The 20,731-nt window shown below is 64.1% G+C and overlaps 2 protein-coding genes across 21 annotated transcripts in view; one reads left to right on the top strand and one right to left on the bottom strand.

The window, feature by feature from the left end:
* ENGASE (endo-beta-N-acetylglucosaminidase) lies at positions 1–9,578 on the top strand. Of its 5 annotated transcripts, none has more exons than XM_072781866.1 (14): positions 1–274; positions 2,018–2,085; positions 2,246–2,447; positions 3,337–3,485; positions 4,018–4,175; positions 4,957–5,105; positions 5,412–5,577; positions 6,364–6,467; positions 6,775–6,883; positions 7,002–7,192; positions 7,714–7,862; positions 8,202–8,307; positions 8,616–8,730; positions 8,960–9,578. In XM_072781866.1, the coding sequence occupies exons 1-14, from the start codon at positions 168–170 to the stop codon at positions 9,389–9,391; spliced, it is 2,205 nt and encodes a 734-aa protein (XP_072637967.1). In that variant the 5' UTR covers positions 1–167; the 3' UTR covers positions 9,392–9,578. The 5 variants fall into 5 exon arrangements, with proteins under 5 accessions (XP_072637967.1, XP_072637968.1, XP_072637970.1 ...); XM_072781869.1 differs by having other exon boundaries at positions 255–274; positions 2,250–2,447; XM_072781868.1 differs by lacking the exon at positions 1–274 and adding an exon at positions 484–641.
* A 2,551-nt stretch (positions 9,579–12,129) lies between these two features.
* The window catches only part of RBFOX3 (RNA binding fox-1 homolog 3), a 446,818-nt gene continuing 438,216 nt past the window's right edge, over positions 12,130–20,731 (bottom strand). For 8 of the 16 annotated variants that reach the window (XM_072781882.1, XM_072781881.1, XM_072781878.1 and 5 more), the window contains 6 exons: positions 19,712–19,765; positions 19,452–19,584; positions 18,803–18,983; positions 17,870–17,931; positions 16,738–16,816; positions 13,548–15,075 (listed from right to left, as the gene is read on the bottom strand). In XM_072781882.1, the coding sequence (XP_072637983.1) occupies positions 15,031–15,075; positions 16,738–16,816; positions 17,870–17,931; positions 18,803–18,983; positions 19,452–19,584; positions 19,712–19,765 (554 nt within the window). In that variant the 3' untranslated portion in view covers positions 13,548–15,030. Of the gene's footprint in view, positions 13,503–13,538; positions 15,076–16,737; positions 16,817–17,869; positions 17,932–18,802; positions 18,984–19,451; positions 19,585–19,711; positions 19,766–20,731 lie in introns of those variants that run through there. The other 8 variants (XM_072781872.1, XM_072781875.1, XM_072781885.1 and 5 more) reach the window with 6 other exon arrangements.

A 20,731-nucleotide genomic window follows, 5' to 3' on the forward strand; every position in this document is an offset into this window, starting at 1 on the left:
CCGGACCGCGCTCTCCCTCCGTTGGGCGGGCCAACCCCGCGCTTGTGATTGGCCGGCGGCCGGAGGCGGGGCCGGGCTCTGGCCTGTGATTGGCTGCTGGTCGGAGGCGGGGCCGGGCTCGAGCTTGTGATTGGCCAGCGGGCGGCGGCGGCGGGCGCGGCGTCGTGATGGAGGCGGCAGGGCCCGAGCCCCGGGCGGCGGCGCGGCTGAAGGCGCCCCCGACCCCGGAGGAGGAGCGGGAGCGGCGGCGGGCGCGGCGGCGGCCACGGAGGAGGTGGGCAGGGGCGACGGGGGCCGCAGTGGCGGGCGGAGACCGGGCGTCGTGCCCGCCGCCCCCGGGGTCCGCGCGGAGGCGGAGGGGCCGGCCAGTGCTTGCCCGCCCTTGCTGGGCCGGAAGGGGCCGGAGGGGGCCGGAGGGGCTCTAAGCTGGGGGGTCTCCGGGAGCAGGTGGCTAACGGCAGGAAGGGTGTTCCGGTCGGGGGAACCGAGTGGCAGAGGCTCAGCGGCAAGACAGGGGCGGACGTGCCCTCCTGAGCCCGGGCTTGGCTTCTCGTTGGCGCATTTGCTCCCCTGGAGGAAGTCAGCAGCACCTGGACGGCCTTCCCGGAAAGAGCGTCCCTAACTTTGTTAGATCCCTAGGGGTGAGACCAGGCGCGTTTCAGGCTGCACGGGAATGGGAAGCACGTGGTTCGGGCTGCTGGGGAAGGTGTTCATCTTTGGGGAGGCATGTTGCCTTGGCGTTCTCCGTCCTCAGGGAGGAAGAACAGGTGCAGAGGTCATCTGGTACCCACGGCAGGTGTCCAGACAGGTGTGGGGGCGGGGAGCTGAAGGTGGGGAAATCATGAAGGCAGAGGGAGGAGCAGCGTGGTGGGGTGACATTCCAAAGGAAGCATTTTCCTTTATTATTTATTTATTTTTATTTTTATTTTTTATTTTTATTTTTTTATTTATTCTTTATTTTTATTTATTTTATTTATTTATTTATTTATTTATTTATTTATTTATTTATTTATTTATTTTTATTTTTTTAAGGAAGCCTTTTCCATAGTACTTCTACTTTCAGGAGATTCGAATGTCTCACCCCTTCCACCCACCCAGGGAGTTTCAAGATCCCCCTAAGAAAGGTCCAAGGAAGTGGCGGTCGAGGTTGGGCGATCTCTAGAGCATTTCCCACTCTGAAGCCCAGGGCCGGTATCTACAGCAGCTGCAGTGTCTTCTTGCGTTCTAGTGATAATGGTTGTCTTAAAAAAATTTTTTTTTTTGAGGATTTTATTTATTTGAGAGGGAGCATGCCCAAGCGTGCACGAGCGGGGGAGTGGCAGGCAGAGGGAGGCCCCGACTCGTCACTGAGCAGGAAGCCGGATAATGGGGGCCTCGATCCCAGGACCCTGGGATCACAACCTGAGCTGAAGGCAAATGCTTAACCTGCTTTGTTGGGTCCTGAAACTCTTAGTTCTGTGAGTTTTCCAACCGCTTGGCCCCAACAGAACCTATGGACCTTATGAAGTATAACTTAGGTCTCCACAGGGTGACGTCTGGGGGGGCTGTGGCAGAGGGTTAGGGGTTTGCTCATAGGACAGGGGAGCGCTGTGGGAGGCCCCGCCATGTCGCTAACACCGGCTGCTGTGGGAGGATCAGCGCCTACTAGCCTCTTAGGTTCAACGCAGTATTTCCATAGTCTGCATTCAAAATGTAAGTCGGAGAATAACGCCGCCTCCCCTCTGCATGACTAGATGGGGCCTAGTCCATTTGCTTGTCAGTGTTCTTTTTCTTCATGCTTTTACTTAAAAAACCATGGGATCCCTAGGTGGCTCAGCAGTTTAGCACCTGCCTTCCGCACAGGGCGTGATCCTGAAGTCCCGGGATCAAATCCCATGTCGGGCTCCCTGTGTGGAGTCTGCTTCTCCCTCTGCCTGTGTCTCTCATGAATAAATAAATAAAACCTTTAAAATATATATATATATTTATATAATAATATATATATATTATTATTATTTTTAAACTTCTCTTTGCTTAGAATTGAGGAGGAGCAAGAAGAAGCAGTGTTTCATGATGTGGTCAGTTTTACCCCGGATCCTCTGCCAGGTGAGAAGGATGGAGGCTCTGCACGCTGTCTCCGAGTTCACTCTTGGGGCCTCGGGGTCAGACCCGCCCCTTCCTGTTCTTGTTTTCCTCTCTGTTGTCAGAGCATCACTAGGGACCCCACACTTTCCATCTATTCCTCATTGTTTCCTCCCCTGACCAGGTAGATATTATGACAAGGACACCACCAAACCCGTCAGCTTTTACTTCTCTTCGCTGGAGGAACTCTTGGCGTGGACGCCCGGCATGGAGGACAGCTTCAACGTGGCCCTGGAGCCCTCCGAGTGTCGGCAGCCGCCTCTGAGCAGCGAGAGGCCCCGGACCTTGCTGTGCCATGACATGATGGGCGGGTACCTGGATGACAAGTAAGGCTCTGCGAGGACATCGTCCCATGTTAATTTTGTGGCCTGTTTTCCTTGCCTGGGACGGGGATGGAGGGAAAGGAGGGAGGGAGAGCCATGTGGCTGAGAACACTGGCTGGGTGGGGGAGTCAGGAGACGGGCCTCTGGACCACACTGCCCTGACGGGGCGAGGAGCACGGGCCTCCTGTTTCATCTGTAAGAGGACGCGGGCCAGGTGAAAGCTGGTGCCTCTTGCAGCCCTGAAACCATTGGCTTCCGGGAACCACGTGCCCTTGAAATCTGGTAGGCGGGGCGGGTACAGCAGTGGGCACCCTCTCCACACTCCTGGCCCCAGAGCGTGGTCCTCACCAGCTCTGGCTTCGGATGTCCGCTGTGACACTCCCGCGCCTCCAGAGTTGGTGCGCGATCTGCTCAGAGGTCTTAAACGTCTATAAAACAGTCTTGGACGGGACGATAGATGGGAAGGCTTGAGTCAGGGCCGGCCACCAAGGGCCAGGCAGAGGCAGGTGGTGACGTCTCGGTTGTAGCTCATGTGGTTATCAGCCTAGGCCGTCCTGGAGGAACTGCGTTAGGGACCAGTGCGGGGACACCAGGCCTGGAGCTTTTGCACAAGCCCTTGTGCTTGTCTTTTCTCCTCTCTTGTCCTTGTTGAGGCTGAAAACGCTCAGCCGCCAGGTGCAGTGGTGACTGCCGGCTGGGTCTGGTGAGGATGTTTCCCTGAAGACCTCTGATCTACTGGCCGAGGCGTAGTCCTGCTTCTCGCTCCAGCCAGCAGCATCTACACCGTGCCTGGTGCCCAGTGAGCTTCAGTTAGCGTCGCTGGCCAGGACTGGAGAGAAGCTTCACCGGGGTCCCCGTGTCCTGGGTCCCGACTGCTCTGTTTCTTGCGCAGGTTTATTCAGGGCGCGGCGGTGCACAACCCCTACTGCTTCTACCACTGGCAGTCTATTGACATCTTTGTGTACTTCAGCCACCACACGGTGACCATCCCCCCTGTGGGCTGGACCAATGCTGCCCACAGGCATGGGGTCTGCGTGCTGGGTAAGACCCCAGGGCTCGCCTCCCACTCAACCAGACTTGTTAGCACACCTGACAGGTGAGCCAGTGATGAAAAAGCTTGGCCTTTGCTTCTGAGTGAGTAGAGCTCCTCAGCTGGGGCTTTCTTGATAGGTTAGGACGGGCGAAGCAGACTTCTGGAAGGGGCCAGGCCACTGGGTCACTGTCCTAGCCGAGACAGGGCAGCCACAGACAGTAGGCAACGGATGGGCGTGGCTGCGTGCCAGCAAAACTGCAGTCATGAACCCAAGCGGTGGGCGGCCGTGGCCCACAGGCCGCAGGTGGCTGCTCCGTGGGCAGAGTGGTTGTTTCCCAAGCTTTCTTCCCCTGCACCTGAATCTTTTATGGCCTGTTTGGCACTGATTGCCGGGCTCTGCCCGCAGGTGGTTTAATTCCCCAGCTCTCCGGGACAGCCGAGAATGTGAGTGGGCGAACAGCTTGCTGGCGATGCAGTTGCAGGAACCACGCTCTGCCAACTGCTGGGTTCACCTGACCTCGTTTCTCTGTGTCCTGCCAGGGACCTTCATCACCGAGTGGAAGGAAGGTGGGCGGCTCTGTGAAGCCTTTCTGGCCGGGGACGAGCGCTCCTACCAAGCCGTGGCTGATCAGCTGGTCCTGATTGCCCAGTTTTTCCGTTTCGATGGCTGGCTGATCAACATCGAGAACTCTCTGAGCGTGAGCATAGCCTCCCTTCCGGTGCTTGCCCAGCCCAGCCCGTGGCCATGTGCTGTCCCTCTGCTGCTTTCCTCAGCCTCCCTGTTAGGGCAGCAGGAGCCGCTGCTCGCCTCCGAGTTAGAGCCGGCCCAGATTTCTGTTATTTCTCAGCGACACAGAATGTTCTCCGGCGCTGTGTCCAGACACCTTGGTTGGCTGAGCTTTGCCTTGGTGCTCCTTCAGGCCGACAGCTCTCCCTCCTCCGTCCGGCTTGCTCGGGCTGTGTGTGTGGCTTCCCCTCACGCTCTCTCCCCTTTCATGGCGTTTTGTCTTTCCTTGATTGCTGCGCCCATGTCCTTCCTGCTTCAGAAAGAAGGACAGTTGGGGCGCAGGGGGCTCAGGTGGTTGTCTGACTCTTGATTTTGGCTTGGGTCATGGGACCGAGCCCCAAGTCAGGCTCCGTGCTCAGTGTGGAGTCTGATTGTCCCTCTGCCTCTCCTCCGGAGCACTCTCTTCTCTCTCAAATAAATAAAATCTTAAAAAAAAAAAAAAAAAAAAAAAAAAAAAAAAACCAGAAAAAAGAAAAACAGAAAAAAGGAAAACGAAGAAAGGAAGGATAGTGGGAGATATCTGGCTGGACCCTCCCCTCAGCGTCTATGGGTTGGGGGGGCTCCAGGGACCGCGGCTTATTTGGAGTATGTGTTTGCTTCTGAGATGAAGCATCCTCCTGTCTGTCCTGCGCTGGGCACCTCTCGTGACAGGCCCACGCCTCACCGAGGGTCTGCTCTTCACCCCCCTCCAGCTGGCTGCAGTGGGGAACATGCCCCATTTCCTCCGGTACCTGACCGCTCGGCTCCATGAGCAGGTCCCCAGAGGCTTGGTGCTCTGGTACGACAGTGTGGTGAGCAGTGGCCAGCTCAAGTGGCAGGACGAACTAAACCAGCACAACCGGTGAGCCGGGCAGCCCTCTGGGCGGAGAGGGCGGTGGGAGTGCGGCCTGCTTCCAGGGCCTGGCACACATGACCACCCCCGTGGGAGAGGGCAGGGGTGGGGTGCCTGCTACTGGCCGCCCTCAGGTGGGACTACGCCAGGGGTTGGCACTGCGCCGAGGGCCGTAGGCCGTGCCTCCCCGGCTGGGGCCCTGCTCTTCGGGGCAGGCTGCGTTCTGGTCCTGGAGGCAGCTGGGTCCGGGGTGGAGATAGGATGGGAGGGGAAGGAAGGGGACGGCCCTCACGGCTGGTCCTCGCCACCTTGCAGGGTCTTCTTCGACTCCTGCGACGGCTTCTTCACCAACTATAACTGGCGGGAGGAGCACCTAGAGCGGATGCTGGGGCAGGCCGGGCAGCGCCGGGCGGACGTGTACGTGGGAGTGGACGTGTTCGCCCGTGGCAAGGTCGTGGGAGGCCAGTTCGACACGTACAAGGTGGGTGGTGGCCCTCGAGGCTGGGGCGGGGGGGCGGGCTGCAAGCCTTCCATGGCCTGGTTTTCTCGGGGACTTTCCGTTCCCGTCTGCCCTCAAGGGAAGGAAGAGGCAACATTCTTTCCGGAGAAACATGGGTGACCCGCCCGGGGCCAGGCTGTGCCCCGAAGCCCCAGCCTGCAGCCGCCCTGCAGTCAGGCGGTGCTTTGTACACAGGTGTTCGCGGGCAGAAGCACCTGTTCAGATGCCTGCCTCCGCTCTAGCTAGTGGTTGCCTCTGCCGGGCGGTTTCGACCGTCGGGTGGGCTCAGGGAGCTCGGGGCTAAGGACCAGGTGAAACAGCCAGTTTGGGGAAGTGCTGGTTTAATACCAGCAGGGTTTTCTCCGGCGAGGCCAGGCATGTCGGCAGCGAGGAAAGACAGGAGGGGACGGCCGGGGCTGAGGCGCCCGGTGCGGGGTCAACGGGGAGTCCGCTCGGCTCCTGGGCTGCCAGGCCTGCCCCTTCCCCAGGGCCACGGGGATGTTCTTGCTCATTAATTAAGCTCTAAGTGAATAAATTAATCCAATAACTGAAGATTCTCTCCACCCGCGGTGAGTCTGCTAACGTGACGACGGGTACAGCCAGGGAGACCCATGCAGCCTGTGGGCGCTCCCGGCCCCCAGAGACCCCTGCCCGCTTGCAGCCCTTCTGCCCACCGCTGCCCCCCTCGGAGCTGGGAGGGAGCCTTGGCAGCCAGGCTCGGCGCTTCCAATTTACTGAGAAGGGGGGGTCCCGGACTTGTCTCCTTAGTCGCTGGAGCTGATCCGGAAGCATGGGTTCTCGGCGGCTCTCTTTGCACCTGGCTGGGTGTACGAGTGTTTGGAAAAGAAGGATTTCTTCCAGAACCAGGACAAGTGAGTCCTGCCTGTCCCAGGGGCTTTGTGATGGCTGGAGGGGGGAGCTCTGGTGATTTCTCTGGTTTCCCAGGACATGTAGGGCAGGCTGAGGGCTCAGACGGAGAGAAGCCAGCCATCGAGGCTGCTTCCAGGTGGTGTGTGGGGGGCCTGGCAACCAGTTAAGCAGGAAGGGGGCGAAGGTTGGGGACCTTGAGGGTCCCCCCAACTGCAGACCTGCATCTCCGGCACATCTGGCGGGGTAGCCCCGCTCCCTGGGTGGGACGCAGAGAGTGACCTCGGGGGTCCCCTGCATGTTCCTCTGCAGGTTCTGGGCTTTGCTGGAACGCTACCTGCCCACACACAGCATCTGCTCTTTGCCCTTTGTCACTTCTTTCTGCCTGGGCATGGGCACGCGAAGAGTGCGCTACGGCCAGGTGCGCGGGGTCCCGGGTGGGCCGCCCTCTCTGACTTTGGTCTCTCCCGGGAGAGGTGGGGGGCTCGGGTGGGGGGGCTGGCGGCCCCGGCACTCCCTCAGGCGGCCCCATCCTTCAGGAGGAGGCGGAGGGGCCCTGGTACCACCCAAGCGCCCAGGAGATCCAGCCGCTGTTCGCAGAGCACAGGCTGGAGGGGGCCGGGCGGGGCTGGGTGAAGACGCACTGCTGCCTGGCGGACGCCTGGAACGGGGGCAGCTCCCTGCTCGTCCGCGGGCTGATTCCACGCGAGCAGGACCACGTGGCTGTGAGGTAGGTGAGTGCGTGGGGAGCGAGGTGCGGGGTCCTGTGCTTGCCCTCTCCCTGGGGAGCACTAACCTGGGCGGCTGGGCCGCAGCGGCCAGAATGACGGGCCACAGCCCAGGTGGCCTTTGGGGTAAAGAGCACAGAACCTTCAGTTCCTCCCCTTCCCCATTGTGAGTGTGTGATGCAGTAGTGTTAACTGTGTGCACATCACCGGGCCACGGGTCTCCAGAACTTTCTCACCGCCCCCACAGGACAGCTCCCATCCCCACCCCTGCTGTTTCTGTGGGCCCCTCTCCTGAAACCTCTTCTCAGTGGAAGCCCATAGAATTCCAGGACCCAGAGTTGTCAGCCACGGAAGGATTGGGCCGGGGTGGGGGCAGGGAGGCCACCCCAGCCGCGCACACCCTGAGCTCAGGAGCCTCCCCGTTCCTGGTGGGAGGGGCCATGGCCCGTGGGACCCGGAGCCAGGGGTGGGGGGCTTCTCAGCCGCTCCCGCGAGGCCGCTTACCCTGGGCCTCCGCCGGCAGGTTATTCTCTCTGCAGGTCCCCGTGCCTCCCCAGATTTTCCTGTCCTTGGTGTACAAGCTAGAAGGGGCTTCGAATGTCGGGGTGGCACTGGAGCTCACCACAGGGGATGCGGGTAGCTGCCACGTCGGCAGCATCTCGACGTTGAATGGTGAGGAGTAGGGCTCTCCTGCCTCCTGCGGGCACCCTCTGCTTCAGGGACACCTCGGGGAGGAGGGTCTAGAGGGTGCCCCAGGCCGGGGGGGGTGCCCGGACAGGGACAGTCCCCCGTCAGCTGAAGCCTCTGGGCTGCAGCCCTTGCTGGGCAGCACAGTGGGGGGCTGAGGGGCTCCCCCCCTGTTCTCCTGCCCCCAGGGCCTCAGCCTGTTTGGCCATGAGTGCCTGGCACCAGCGGGGAGTCTAGTGGCCCCCGGGGCTCCCTCGGGTGTGGACACCTCCCTGCGTGGGTTCCTTTGGGTTCTCCTCATTCTCAGGTCTCTTCCCCTGGCAGAGACAAGCTCGAGGCACAGTCCCCGACCCCTCCGGGTGCCCCCCACCAAGCTGGCCCGATGGGTGCACCGCTGCAGCCAGCAGCTCCGTGGGGGCTGGGTCCAGCGGTGAGTCTCCAGCAGGGGATGGCCACATGGGGGGCTCGATTCAGGGGCCCTTGGGTGAGGAGCCCCAGAACTGGGGGGCTGGATGAGCCCTGGCCAACACCCCCCACCCCCCCAGGATTCAGGAGCCCTGGGACAGGAACCCAGGAGGCTGCTGGGAGCAGTCACCGTCCCACCTTAGGTTCTTCCCACCGGCCACAGGGTCCGCCTTAGGATGGACCTTCCTGCCGTGACTTGGGGCCTCTGAGCTGCCAGCCTTGGTGCTGAGCCGAGGGGGGCTCCCCACGACTGATCCCACTTGTCCCCTGCAGCTGCTACAAGGTGAACCTGCGCGACTGCCTCCTGCGAGACCTCTTCGTTAGCTTCGCCCGGCCTCCAGGCAGCCGGGAGGAGGAGAGCTTCGTCTGCCGCCTCGGCGAGGTCCAGGTGAGGCTGCGGACGCCGCACTGGGGCCCGGCCGAGGTGCCTCCCACCACACGGGAGGCAGATGTGCCTGGAGGGGGGCCGCGGGGGTGCCGGGGAGGGGGCTGCAGGGACGCTGCGAGGGGGGCTGCAGGGGTGCCAGGGAGGGGGCTGCAGGGGGGCTGTGCAGGGGTGGGCACCCTAAACCCCCTGCGCACGTGGGGACCGTGGCGAGCCTTCTCTGTCCTGGCAGGTGGTGGATGCCAAGAGCCTGCTCGCCCCGCTGCCCCGGGTGCAGGCCGTCACCGTGTCCCACGTGCGCTGGCAGCGAGCCACCCCTGAGGAGGAGGGTTCCCCTGCTCGGCTCCGGCTTGGCTGCACCCTGCACTGGTCCTACCTCCTCTCCCCCATCCGATGCTTCCGGATCCACTGCTGCGTGGGGACTGGCGGTGGCGCTCTTGGCGGGGGGCCGTCGGGGCCGGAGCAGCCCGCGCTACTGGGCCTGGCATTTGTCAACCAGTATCGGATAGTGGACCTGGTGGTGGCGGCCGCGGGGCCCAGCGGGGACGGCCGCGTGGAGTTCCTGGTGGAGCCTGTCCCCAAGGAGGGGTTTCTGGTGCCACGGGCGGAATGGGGCAGGGCGGCCCTGCTCTACTCCATGCCCCGCACGGATGGGGCGTTATGAGCGGAGCGGGCACGAAACCCAGAGGCTCCTGCCTCAAGGCTCCGGCTACTGCGGCACAGTGCAGGAGGCCCCATGCGTGGGAGGCCCCACGCGCAGGAGGCCAGGATTGGGGCTTTGTCGTCGTGGACGTTGGTCATAGGAAAACCAAGAAAGTGTGTTTGCCGGGCTGGTAACTTCCTGAGGTTAATGAACTCTTCTAATCCCTGCCTGGAGCTTGGGTTCCCAGGTGGGGTGACAGCATTTGGGGAAGCTAGTTCCCCTCAGGTCCACGAAGGGGGTTTCCTAGTAGGCTGCGACGCGTGGGCTCCACCAGCTTAAATGGGACCGGAAGCCTCCGAGCGGGCCCGGGAGACAATTCCCAGGGTGAGGGCTGAGGGCACAGGGTGCCGGGCCTGGTATCCCGGGGACTGGCCCGCTTCCCCTGTGGACGGGGGGGCCCAGGGCCGGGCTGGTGCAGCTGGCACCTCCCCCAGGCCAGGTGGGTGGCCACAGCCCAGACCCCCGTGTGGGGCTGTCTGTCCCAGGTTACTGTCCCCATGAGCCGGAGCCACTCGTGGAGCCTTCCCATGGCCCCGTGCCCTCCGGATCTCTTCCAGGTGGTTGGTGCCCGGCCCGGCCGGGCCTGGGCCTGGGCCTGGGCCGCGGGAGCCCTGGTGGGGGCCCTGCCTGTGGCTCCTCCCAGGGCTGGGGTCCCTGTTCACGCAGGTGCTTTGATGACCCTCTCCATGGGGCCCCTTCCTCTCTTGCTTCTCGGCCTTCTTGCACTTTCCTCCCCTCTGCCTGTGCTGAGGCTGGCGGGAGGCTCTACATGGGGGGGGATGGTGAGGGAGCGGGAGACGGCTTCTCCAGCCGCACAGCCCCCTGTTGAACCTTGGGCCGCCGTGCTGGCTTCCTGGCGGGGGCCGGGGTGCGCCTCCACTCGCAGCCTGGGGTACCTGCCCAGCTCTTCTCCTGGGCCCAGCCGCGTCCCTCGGGCTGGGGGGGTCTCTTATCCCCGGGCCTCACAGGGCCGTCAATGGGGGGTGCTTGCCCATTGCTCTGCCCTCCACCTGCGCTGTGCGAGGGGGAGCGGTGCTGAGGGCCAGGGCACCCCAGCTGGGGGTCACACCAGGGCTGGCCTGTCGCCCCGGGTCCATGGGCTTGGTTGTAGGCTGTAGGGAGGGCAGAGGCCACCAGGCGGCAGTGCGGTGACACCGCCTCTGCCGGTCGTCCAGAATTCGGGATTCAGAGAGGTGTTGGGGTGGCCCGGTTGAACGGCAAGGGAGCGTCGTGCCTGTCACGGTGGGACAGGGCACGTGGCCGAGCCAGCTCCGTCTGGTGGGGAACGGGTTTGGCCAGCAGCAGGGCGGTAGCTCAGGCGGGACGAGGAGGGAGCCTCTGCTGGCCAGCTGGGACAGACGGGCCACCCGCACCCAGGCTGGCCCTGAGGACCTGGACAGCTCAGCAGACCTGGGGGGACGTGAGCCGCTGCAACTTGGAGCTGCTCACGTCGTCGTGCTCTGGCTTTGGACCTTAGGTTTGCCCTGAGCCTCTCCTGCTTGGTAGTTCCAGGGGGGCCAAGGTGGGGCTCCTGGCCCTTTCCCTCGTGTCCCCAGAGGTGGGGGCCGGCGGGGCCGGGGGCTGGGAAGCCAGCGGCTGCTCTTCATTCGTGAAGCCTGTTTGCTTTTTTAAGTGCAGTTTCCCCCAAATACCTTATGCAGAGAAGGAGGGAACATTCATAGGGCAATTATTTTCTTACAGTCTGGCGGGCGGGGGGGGCACCCAGCCCCGTGCCCCGCCGCCTCCGTCCCAGCCCCATGGAGAGCAGAGGCTCGTGGGCAGTAAAATCCATGTTGGCGCTTAAGCCCGCGTCCCTGCGCGGGGGGGGGGGGGGGGGGTCCTCGCTGAAATAAACCACCCGATGTGACACCTGAGGAGTCAAGCGGGCGAGCTGTGTTGCGGACGCGGCGCCTCGGATTCGGAACCTGGCCCAGCGTCTCCAAACCCAGGGCTTTTAAGCTCTTGTTTGACTTCTGCTTTCCTTTCCTTTTTTTTTTTTTTTTTAAGATTTTAATTATTTATTAGAGCCAGCTCGAGAAAGAGCAGGGATGGGGGAATGGGGAGGGGAGGGAGAAGCAGGCTCCCCTTAGGGCAGGGAGCCCGACCTGGGGCTCCATCCCAGGACCCTGGGGTCATGACCTGAGCCCAAGGCCGCCGCTCCACCCACGGAGCCCCCCAGGCGCCCTGGACTTCTGCTTTCCCTCCTGGTTCTCCTCCCTCTTCGGGGAGGGGGCTTCCACCACAGCCTTCTGGGGATGGGAGCCTGCCCCCCCGGGCTCACCCTGAAGCGGCACCCCGCCCCCCTGCGCCCCCTGCAAGGAACGGGGGTCTGCTGATACACATCAGGTCGCAGCGGGGTGTGATCGGAGCCCCCCCAGCCCGCCGGCCTGGCCGCTGGGCAGCCCACGACGTTGGCCTGGGCCAGGCGCTCTGTGCAGGAGCCTCCGCTGGGAGGGGGCTGGGGTGGCCGCCGCCCTGGAATGTGCCCCACCGGTGGGGCCCGGCTGGCTCTGGCTCTGGGTCCCTCGCCCAGAAGTGTCCTCTGACCCCACCCCCTTACCCTGGCCCCGGCCCGCGGAAGGCCGTGTCCTGGGACAGGCTGCCCGTCCTGCTCCCCCCGCCCCGCCCCCAGGCGCGCCACGCACCACCCGCCCCTCCACCCTCCGGGCCTGGAGCTGCCAAATCAAAAAGAGTTGTCCTGGTTTGAAGAAAGAAATCTTTATTAATAATCTTAATAATAATACTGTTGATTTGAATGGTCACACCTTGGAAGCATACAGAATGGTAAGAAAGGAAGCCTGGGGCCTGGCTGCAGTCCTGGGGCCGGGAGGGGGCCGCGGCGGAGCAGCAGGGGCTCGGCCGGCGGGCGGGGTCTGTACACGGGAATAGAAAAGGGGCTCATTTCCGGAGCTTCAGGAGCTGATGCTGAATATATAAAGTGAGGTGTAGGTTTTTTTTTTTTTTTTTACTTTTTATTTTTTTTACTTTTTAAGTTTCATGAGACAGTGGAGCCATGTTGGGAGCCTACGTCGGTGGTTTTTTGCTGCTTCCCCTCCTCCAGCTCTCCCTGCCTGGCCGGGCCCCTCCCTGCCGCTCCCTGGCCCTCCCGCCACCCCCTCCGCCACCCCGGGACCCACCGGGACCCACCGGCGCCGCCGCCGGCCCTGCCCTCCCCGCTCTCCCTGCTGCGCCCGCCCGTCACTGCCAACCTCCCCCTGCGGCCAGGCGCTGGCCCCCCTCCCGGCCCCCCGCTCCCCTGCAGGCAGAGGTGGGGAGGGCGGCCTCCCTCCCACCGTCCGGGCCCAGGCCGCCTTCACGGGGCCACAGGAACCCGCCATCGGGGCCTGAGCGTGTCCCGGCCCGAGACCCCGCCCTCCCGACAGTCCGGGCTGATCCTGGGCGGCCACCGGCCCCGGAGCCCCTTCCAGAGTTCTGGAACCACGTCAGCCCTTGGTGTGGGGTCGGCCCCCAGGGCTGCTGCTCAGACAGGCTCCTGCGGCCCACAATGCCCAGGCTTGCAGAACACCCCAGGTTTGCAGAACACCGTGTTGGCAGCATGGCCCAAGGGGGAGCCGGGGGCCCGAGGGTGACGGGCACCGGCCGGAGCCAGGGACCCCGGGAACGGACAGCCGTCCCCCCCACACCCGGCCCGGCCGTCCCCTCCACTGGCACAGTTGGCAACAAAGGTCAAGTCCTGCTGGCTGCTCTCCCCGCGCAGGCCCACGGCCTGTTCCTCCGCTGGGCCCCGCGTGCCCTGGGAGTGGGGGCCGGAAGGAAGACTTGGTAGAGACGCGGCCCCTTCCCCTCCTCGCAGGCCGGCGGCGCGGCCCGGGCGCTCTCCTGGGTGGGCGCCCGGCGGGACGTGCTCCCTCGCTGCGGTGTGCGGCGCCACGCGCGACTTGGACGTGGTGGATGCTTCTTGGTTTGGTTGGTTTTTTTTTTGTTGCTTGGATCTTAACATCTTTTTTTGTTTGGTTTTTTGTTTTGTGATTTTTTTTTTGTTTTTTTGTTTTTGTTTTTGTTTTTTGTTTTTGCCCTTCATGGTCCAAGAAGGAAACGGTGGAAGCTTTCACTACAACAGAAACAGAAAGGCAGGACTTGCAGTTTCACGGAAGCAACTCCGGGGCGTCGTGAGGACAGACGGGCCCTGGCGAGCGCGCAGGGCAGCGGCCGGGAGGGCGGGAGGGGGCCCCGGGCCCTGACGTCCTAGCGCCTCCCCCCACTGTCCTCCAGGCCCAGCTCTAGGACCCTTCGTGTGTGACCTCCAGGGCAGAGTGTGGTGGGGAGGGGAGACGTGGGGGCGGCAGGAGCAGACGCAGTGAGGCCCGGGGGAGGGGGGTGCAGGGGAGGAGGGGGGGCAGGGGCGCCCGGCTGCTCTGCGTGGGTCAAGGCGAGGGCAGGGCGGATGGACAGCACCTCACAGGCCGCGAGGGCCCGGATGAGGTGGCGGTGCTCCGGGCAGAGGGGGGCGGGGGCCGGTCCAGCATCGGGGACCCACCCAGAGCCCAGCTCTGGCCCACGAGGGGGCTCTGGCCCGAGACCCTTCCTCCAGGAGCTGCCTGGCTGCCTCGGCAGTACCAGTGGGTCCCAGCACCGGGGCCCCAAGGCCGCAGAGCAAGGCATCCAGCCTGTCTGGACGGGAGGCTGGCGCCGGCCGTGGGCCTCCCCCACTCCTCACCTGCTTGCCCCTTCTGGAATGTACCCCGATAAAAGGATGTTTTCAAGCCCGGGGAGGGGTAAAGGGTGCTGGAGCCAAGTGCAAAGGCGACCAGGCTGGCCAGGCCCCATCTCGAGCAGTGCTGGGGGGCCATCCTGGGAGCACGGCTGGAGGCACCAGGGGCTGGAGGGACCAGGGGCGGGCTGAGGGCGCCTGGCTGGAGGGGGTGCGGGGTGCGGGGAATTCCTTCCTGCACTGTCATTTCCTACATAGAGGCTAAGTGAGCCCTGAGGCTGCTGTGGCCGTGGTGGGGCCGCCTGTACCATGTGCTTGTGACTGCTTGGGCAGGAAACGTCCTCAACAAACTCGAACCCGAAATGTTAGTCTCAGCTGGATAGGGTGGTGGGGGCGAGGGGGGCGGACGGGCCACTCTCGTCATTAGCTGGGTGACGGGAAGGTCGGGAGGGAGCACTGTCTCGACCAGAAACCCCGCGACGAGCGGACGGGAGCTCCGTCTGACGGCCTAACCCCAGGAGGGACGGTGGCGCGGGGTGTCTTCGAGGCTGCGCAGCCCCGGGGCCCGGGGGGTCGCGTCGCCCTGGCGGGCTCTATTGCTAGTCGTGGGGAGAGGTCGTGCGCCCGGCCTAGCCCCTCCCCCTGTGCATACCGTACCTGAAACGACTTGGGGGTACAACGTCAACAAAGTCAAAATAGGAAGCAAGGTTTCAGACATACAGGGGGCACCAGGGTCAAAGACACACACGCCATCGTGAGGGGCAGGGAGACCAGCTGGCTGGAGGTAAACCCTATGGGCTTTGGCGTCGCGTGCCGTGGCCTGGGGGGGGCGCACTGTCCTCCTGGTGGCTGTGCCTGGTTTTGGACTGCTGGGTTTGGTGTGTACTGGGCAGTCAGTGTGAATGCTGCTAGGGGCTGGGCCCTCTTGCTAGTAGGGGGTGAAGCGGCTGTACCCTCCTCGGCACAGGCTAGCCTGCAACATCAAAGATGACAAACAGCCAATCAGTACCGCCTTTCGGTAGGGGGGGGAAAAGCAAAAAAGAAAAAAAAAATAAGGAAAAACAAAAAGAAATAGCTAAATCCCATTTTTTGCCCCCCTTAGGAAGGTCTGCCTTGGGGAGAGCGGGCGCCGGTTCTCATGGCAGCGGTCGGGGGGCCCTGGGCCTAGTTCTTCCGTGGTAGGGGCGGCCGGTGGGCACCAGGGGGCCGCCGGGGTCATCGGCCGCTGCGCTCCTAGGTAACAAGGCTGGAGCTGCCTCCCGGTGGCTCTCTTGGCTCAGGCCTGGCCCTTCCTGGCCCTTGCTCCTTCGTGGGGGCCGGGGAGGAGGTCTGGGGGGAGAGCTCCACCTCTTGGCGCCCGGCACTGCCTGCCCTGGGGCAGGACTCAGGAGGGTGGAGGGACCCTCGTCAGGGTTCCCCGGGCCTCGGCCCCACCAGGACGGGCTGTGCCGGCCCGCCCAGCTCCTCGGAGCTGTAGGGGGTTTCCTGGGGTCCCTGCTCTTCCCCCAGGTGCTCGCCTGGGCCCTCCGTCTTGCCGACCAGGACAGGCCTTGGGTGCTCTTGCTCCCGTGTCCCTGGGCCGCCCTGGATCAGGGAGGTCTCCAGGGGAGCCTCCTCCCCACCAACCGGTTTCAACAGAAAAAGGAAGATGGTGAGTGCCAGAGGAAAAACTTGGGGGAAAATGCAGAAAATCCTACAAATAAAAATGAGAACACAAGAGGGGCCTCTGTGAATGAGTGAAAGCTTTTAGCCAGCAGCCGCACAGAGGGCCGCGCTGACCCCGGAGCCGAAGGGCCCGCTCCCTGGCCCCGCTCCCTGGGGCTGCCGGCAGTCACCGCGGGCTGCTTGCCATGCCGCAAAGGTGTTAAAAATCAAAAAAGACAAAACAAAAATTGGGAGGGAGTAATCAAAACCAAGGAGGTGGAACAAGGAGTCCGTGTTGGCTCTGACCGTCCTCCCCCCTCACACCCCGGGAAAATGTGTTCATCTTTGATGCTGGACGCCAAGCTAGCTAAAACCCGACATTAACAGCCCCTGGGGCGGGGGGGTCACAGAGGCAGGGGGTCCCCTGGAAGCGGGTTTCGGGGTACAGAGTGAGCTGGGTTGCATGTGTCGACAGCTGGCCATACACACACACACACACACAGACACACCGGCTGCCGTGGGCCCACAGGGCGTGCGCAGGGGCTGGGGAGAGCCGGCCCCGGGGCCACAGAGGGGTCTGGGTGGGGGGCCACAGGCAGCCCTGGCCCCTGGCCTTGATGCGAGGAAAAGTGCGAGGGAGCGACAGGACACAGAGGGACGGCGGCGGACACCCCCCTACGTGCGGCGCGGTGGCCCTGCTGGCCTCTGGAGCCTTAGAAAACTGGGCGAAGTGGGCATGCCAGGGTCTCCCCAGAGGGCCAGGCGTCCTTCCCGGGCGGCCGACCGTCCCGGCGCACCTGCTCCTTCAAGGTCCCCGAGGGTGCCAAGGGGCAAGCCCTCCCGCAAACTCCCATCTCGGCCTTGGTCCTTCCGGGCACTGCTCAGAGGTCTGGGTCCCTGTCCTGGGGGCCTGCCCACCCCCTCCTGGCTGCGGCGCCAGGCCCTCCTCGTCACGCTGGCGCCACGGGCCGGGCCGCCCCCGCCCCCTTACCATGGTTCCGATGCTGTAGGTCGCCGCGGGGCCGATGGTGTGGTGGTAGGGGTCAGCGGCTGCATAGACTCTGCCGTAACTGCGGAGACAACACGGGGAAGGCCAGAGGCGTGGGGGCTATGCGGGCAGGTGGGGGGCGGCAATGGGTCTCCCACCTCCTCCCAGACATTTCGGGAGCACCCTCCAGTGTGGTCCCACCTGTGAGCCACCCCTACCTCCGCCCGCCCTTGCGCCCTCCTTCCTGCCCGGGCAGAAGGAAGTGTCCAGAACACGGCTGGCCACCCTCCCAATTCCTCCAGTGTGGGCCGACCCGGGCGAGGGGCCAGAAGAACCCCGATCCCCAGGAAGATCAGGGCAAGGTGGTGCGGAAAGGCTCCGAGCAGGACGAGCGGGCGTGGGGGGCGGGCAGGGAGGTCACCGTGAAGAAGTGGCGCTGCGTCCCCTCCATGATCTTCCTCTTATTTTGTGTATGAAGTCCCAGCCTCTTGGAGGACAGGGCTGGGCGGAAGGGTGTGCTGTACACCTGACCCCCCACCCCCGACACGAGATGCAGCCAGAAGCTTTGGAAGGTGGGGGTCGGCAGGTGCCCCTGGGCGAGAGGAAGAGGCGGCCCTCGGGCACCGGGACGTCTGCGCTTCCCTCAGCGAAGCCCAGTGGCCCTGAGGCCAAGTGCCCGTGTGCCAGGCTCGGCCACCCCCGGACCTGCCCTCGGGACAAAGAGCCACCCCCCAGCCTCTGGGCTTGCTGGCAGCCAGCCACGCTGCCATCTGGGGTCCTCACACCCCTGGGGGAGGGCACGCGGCCTTTCCTTCTCAGAGCTGAAGGGTCTCAGACCTGGAAGGCCTGAGTGGGGTCAGAGGTGTGCCCAGGGCAGACGCAGAGCCTCCTCGTTACCCTGCTCCCCGGAGGGGAGGGGTCAGGGCTCAGGGCTCAGGGGCTGGGAATTGGAGGCCCCCCCACCCCCGTCGTGCCAGCAGGAAGTCAGGGGCTCACTGGCTCAGGAGACTCCAACCTGCTCCCCTCTGTCCAGACCCTGCACCCCAGGAAGAGGCCCCCCCCTGCCCTGAGCCCACCTCTGCAGTGACCCTGCTGCCCTACTGCCGTCTTCACCCGACCGGTGTCCCAGCCATACCTGTCGCTGTAGGCCGCTGCCGCCGCCGCAGGCTGAGCGTATCTGTAGGCTGCATAGCCCCCCTGCGGGGTAAGAGCAGGGAGAGACAGCACAGGGGCTTAGTGGGGGCGGATAGAGCCTTGGGCAGGTGCGGACTAGCCGGTACAGGCCTGGGGGCACCCAGCTTCGGGTGTAATGGAGGGCTCAGGACTGCAGACTCCCCAGGGGCATGGTGTCGGGTGAGGCAGGGATCACACCGGCAGGTACCTAATAGACGTCTGGTTGTGTCTGTGGCTTTGGCACATGCTAAGGGCCCAAAGACCTGCCCCAGCCCAGTGAGCTTTGACGTCAGTAGACGTGGAAAGCCCAGGAGTGACTCCGGGCCATCAGGGATCCTGGGCAGGGTCAAGAGCAAACCGAGATCGCGTCTTGGCGCCAGTGCAAAGGGACTGTCGAATTATGAGCAACTGCCCAGGATGAAAGCAGGGTCTCCCGTTGGGCTGGGTGCGTGTGCATGTGCGTGCGTGTGCGTGCGTGTGTGTGGGGTCGTCAGCTGCGGCTCCGCGGCAGCCCCATGAAGGGACAGAGAAGCCACAGGACCCCACCAAGGGGTCTGCCCTGGAACCCCTGCCTCCTGGTCTCTCTCCGGGCCTCCATATCAATGGGGTGCCCATGGGGGCTCACTCAGCGCCCCCAATGTGGTTAAGGATATGGGAGAGTCGCCCCCGCCTCCATCACCCAGTGTCCTGTGGATGCGAGAAGACGTGGGCACAGACAGCCCAGGCGCAGCTGTGCCCAGGTCCCCGGGGACCAATGCCCTGGGCACCCTTCCCCGCCCCGGTTCCAAGCATAGGGCGGGATGGGTGGGGGCCAGGGCCTGGGGGCGGGGAGGTGAAGACCCTGGAATTCGGCCTTGGGCCCCCCACCCCCGCTCCCGCCTAGGGCTGCACTTACATAAATCTCAGCACCATAAAAGCCATCCTGATACACGACCCTGGAAGCAAACGGACAAGAGAGTGGTGGGAACGCTGGAGAGGTGGGGTAGGCCGGCTCCGGTGTCTGCTGAGGAGGGAGGGGGCAGGGTGCCAGCCCTGCCCATGGGACTGGCATTTTAACAAGCGTTTGCTCCAGTGCCCTGTTTTGGTATAACAATAGAGTAACACCCTTGCTGGTCAGCTCCTTTCTCCCACAAAGCCAGGGGCCCCTCGGCCCATGCTGCTTACCCTCCCCCCACCCAGCCCAGGCAGCTGTCCCCCGAGGGGCAGAGGGCACTGGCCCGGGAACGGACCAGGGAGGGCTCAGCAGGCCCCCACTGTGCGCGCGGGCCAGCCACCAGCCCGTGCAATCATCCAGCCAGGTGCTGGGGCTCTGAGTGTCCCCCAAATGCCAGTGACCCTCGGTTCCCATGGCAGGGTGGGGTTGGGGTGCCGATATGGGGCGCCCGCAGTGCAAAGGTCGGGGTGGTCCTGGCGCCCCCACCCCCCGCCGTTCCGGAAAGGCTGCCCAAGGCCTCCCTCCCCACACCCCCTGGGCCGCTCTCCACACCTCCCTCCCGGTGCCTCCCTCCCCAGGTGCCTCCCCAGGTGCCTCCCCAGGTACTCACGCTCCATAAGTTGGGATGGGGGGCGGGGGCGGCGCAGCCCGAAACGTGTTATACACGGCCCGGCCCCGACCCCGTAGGTGTGCGCCCCGGTAGGCAACGGCTGTGCCCGTGGTGGGGTAGGGGAACCCCGTCACTGAGGGAAAGGGGGCAGAGGAGAGGCGGTGAGAGGGCAGCCGGCCCAGCCCGCCCACACCTGTCCAGCCCCGTGCCCGGGCCCCGTCCCCGGCCCTCCACCCCGCCAGGACCGCTCCAGCCTGTACCTGCATAGAATTCAGGCCCATAGACCGCGCCTACCACGGGATTTAGCTTCCAGCCTAGAAGAGAAGCAAAAAAACCCCAATCACCGTCTTCCCCATCCTCCCCCCACCTGCTCGCACTATCCTGGGACTCCCCCCACGGGGGGCCTCTGCAGCCTGCTGGCCCGACCCACTCCCTCCGCAGCCAGGCTGGGTACTGGAGACCTGCGGCCAGGTCTTGGCATGCTGTGGTCTCTAAATAATGGGGACCAGGTCGCTCCGACCCCTCTGCCCGGGGCGTCTTTGGGATTCTTTTCAAACTGGGGCCCTCCCGGCCTGCCTCTGGGCCTGCCCAACCCCAGGCACCAGCCCAGCTGCTGGGAGTCTGCAGTCTCTGCAGGAATTAGGAACTCTGGTGGGGTGGGCTGCCTGCCAGGAGGGGCCGAGGCTGCCCTGAGGGGCTGGGCTTGTGCCGCAGCTTCCTCCCACCTCCTGCCCCAAAGCCTCTGTCTGGGGTGGAGCCCCTTCCCCACTGCCCAGTCCTGCCCGGGCTGCCCCCAGAGCAGCCAGGGAGCGGCTCCCTGGGGAGGAAATGCCTTAGGACTCCAGGTAATAGGACAACTAACCCTTCCTGGGCACGTCCCCATGTGCCACACTGTTCTAAACCCACCCAACGGGATGGGAGTCACACCCTCCGGTTTTACAGATGAGCAAGTGGAGGCTCGGAGGTGCAGCAGCCTCACATCCCAGAGCTGGAAATGGCAGACCCGGATGCCCACAGCCACATTCCAGGTCATTCCCTGGCCCCCAGCTGTCAGGGGCGCCGCCTCTCCCTCTGCAGGTGGGCCGGCTCAGGACCCCCACCCCCACCCCCCTGCACAGGACCCCCCCCTCGGGCTCAGGACCCCCGGCTACGGGGCTGGGCTTCCTCTCCTAGCAGAGACCCAGGTGCAAGAGCGAAGCCTGCTTCCACCCGAGGCCACCAGGGGTGGACACGGGCTGGCTGGGAGCACACTCTGGCTCCAGGCACTGGTGCAGAGAGCG

The sequence above is a fragment of the Canis lupus genome, chromosome 16 (assembly GCF_048164855.1).
Source record: "Canis lupus baileyi chromosome 16, mCanLup2.hap1, whole genome shotgun sequence".
NCBI classification, from domain to species: Eukaryota; Metazoa; Chordata; class Mammalia; order Carnivora; family Canidae; genus Canis; species Canis lupus.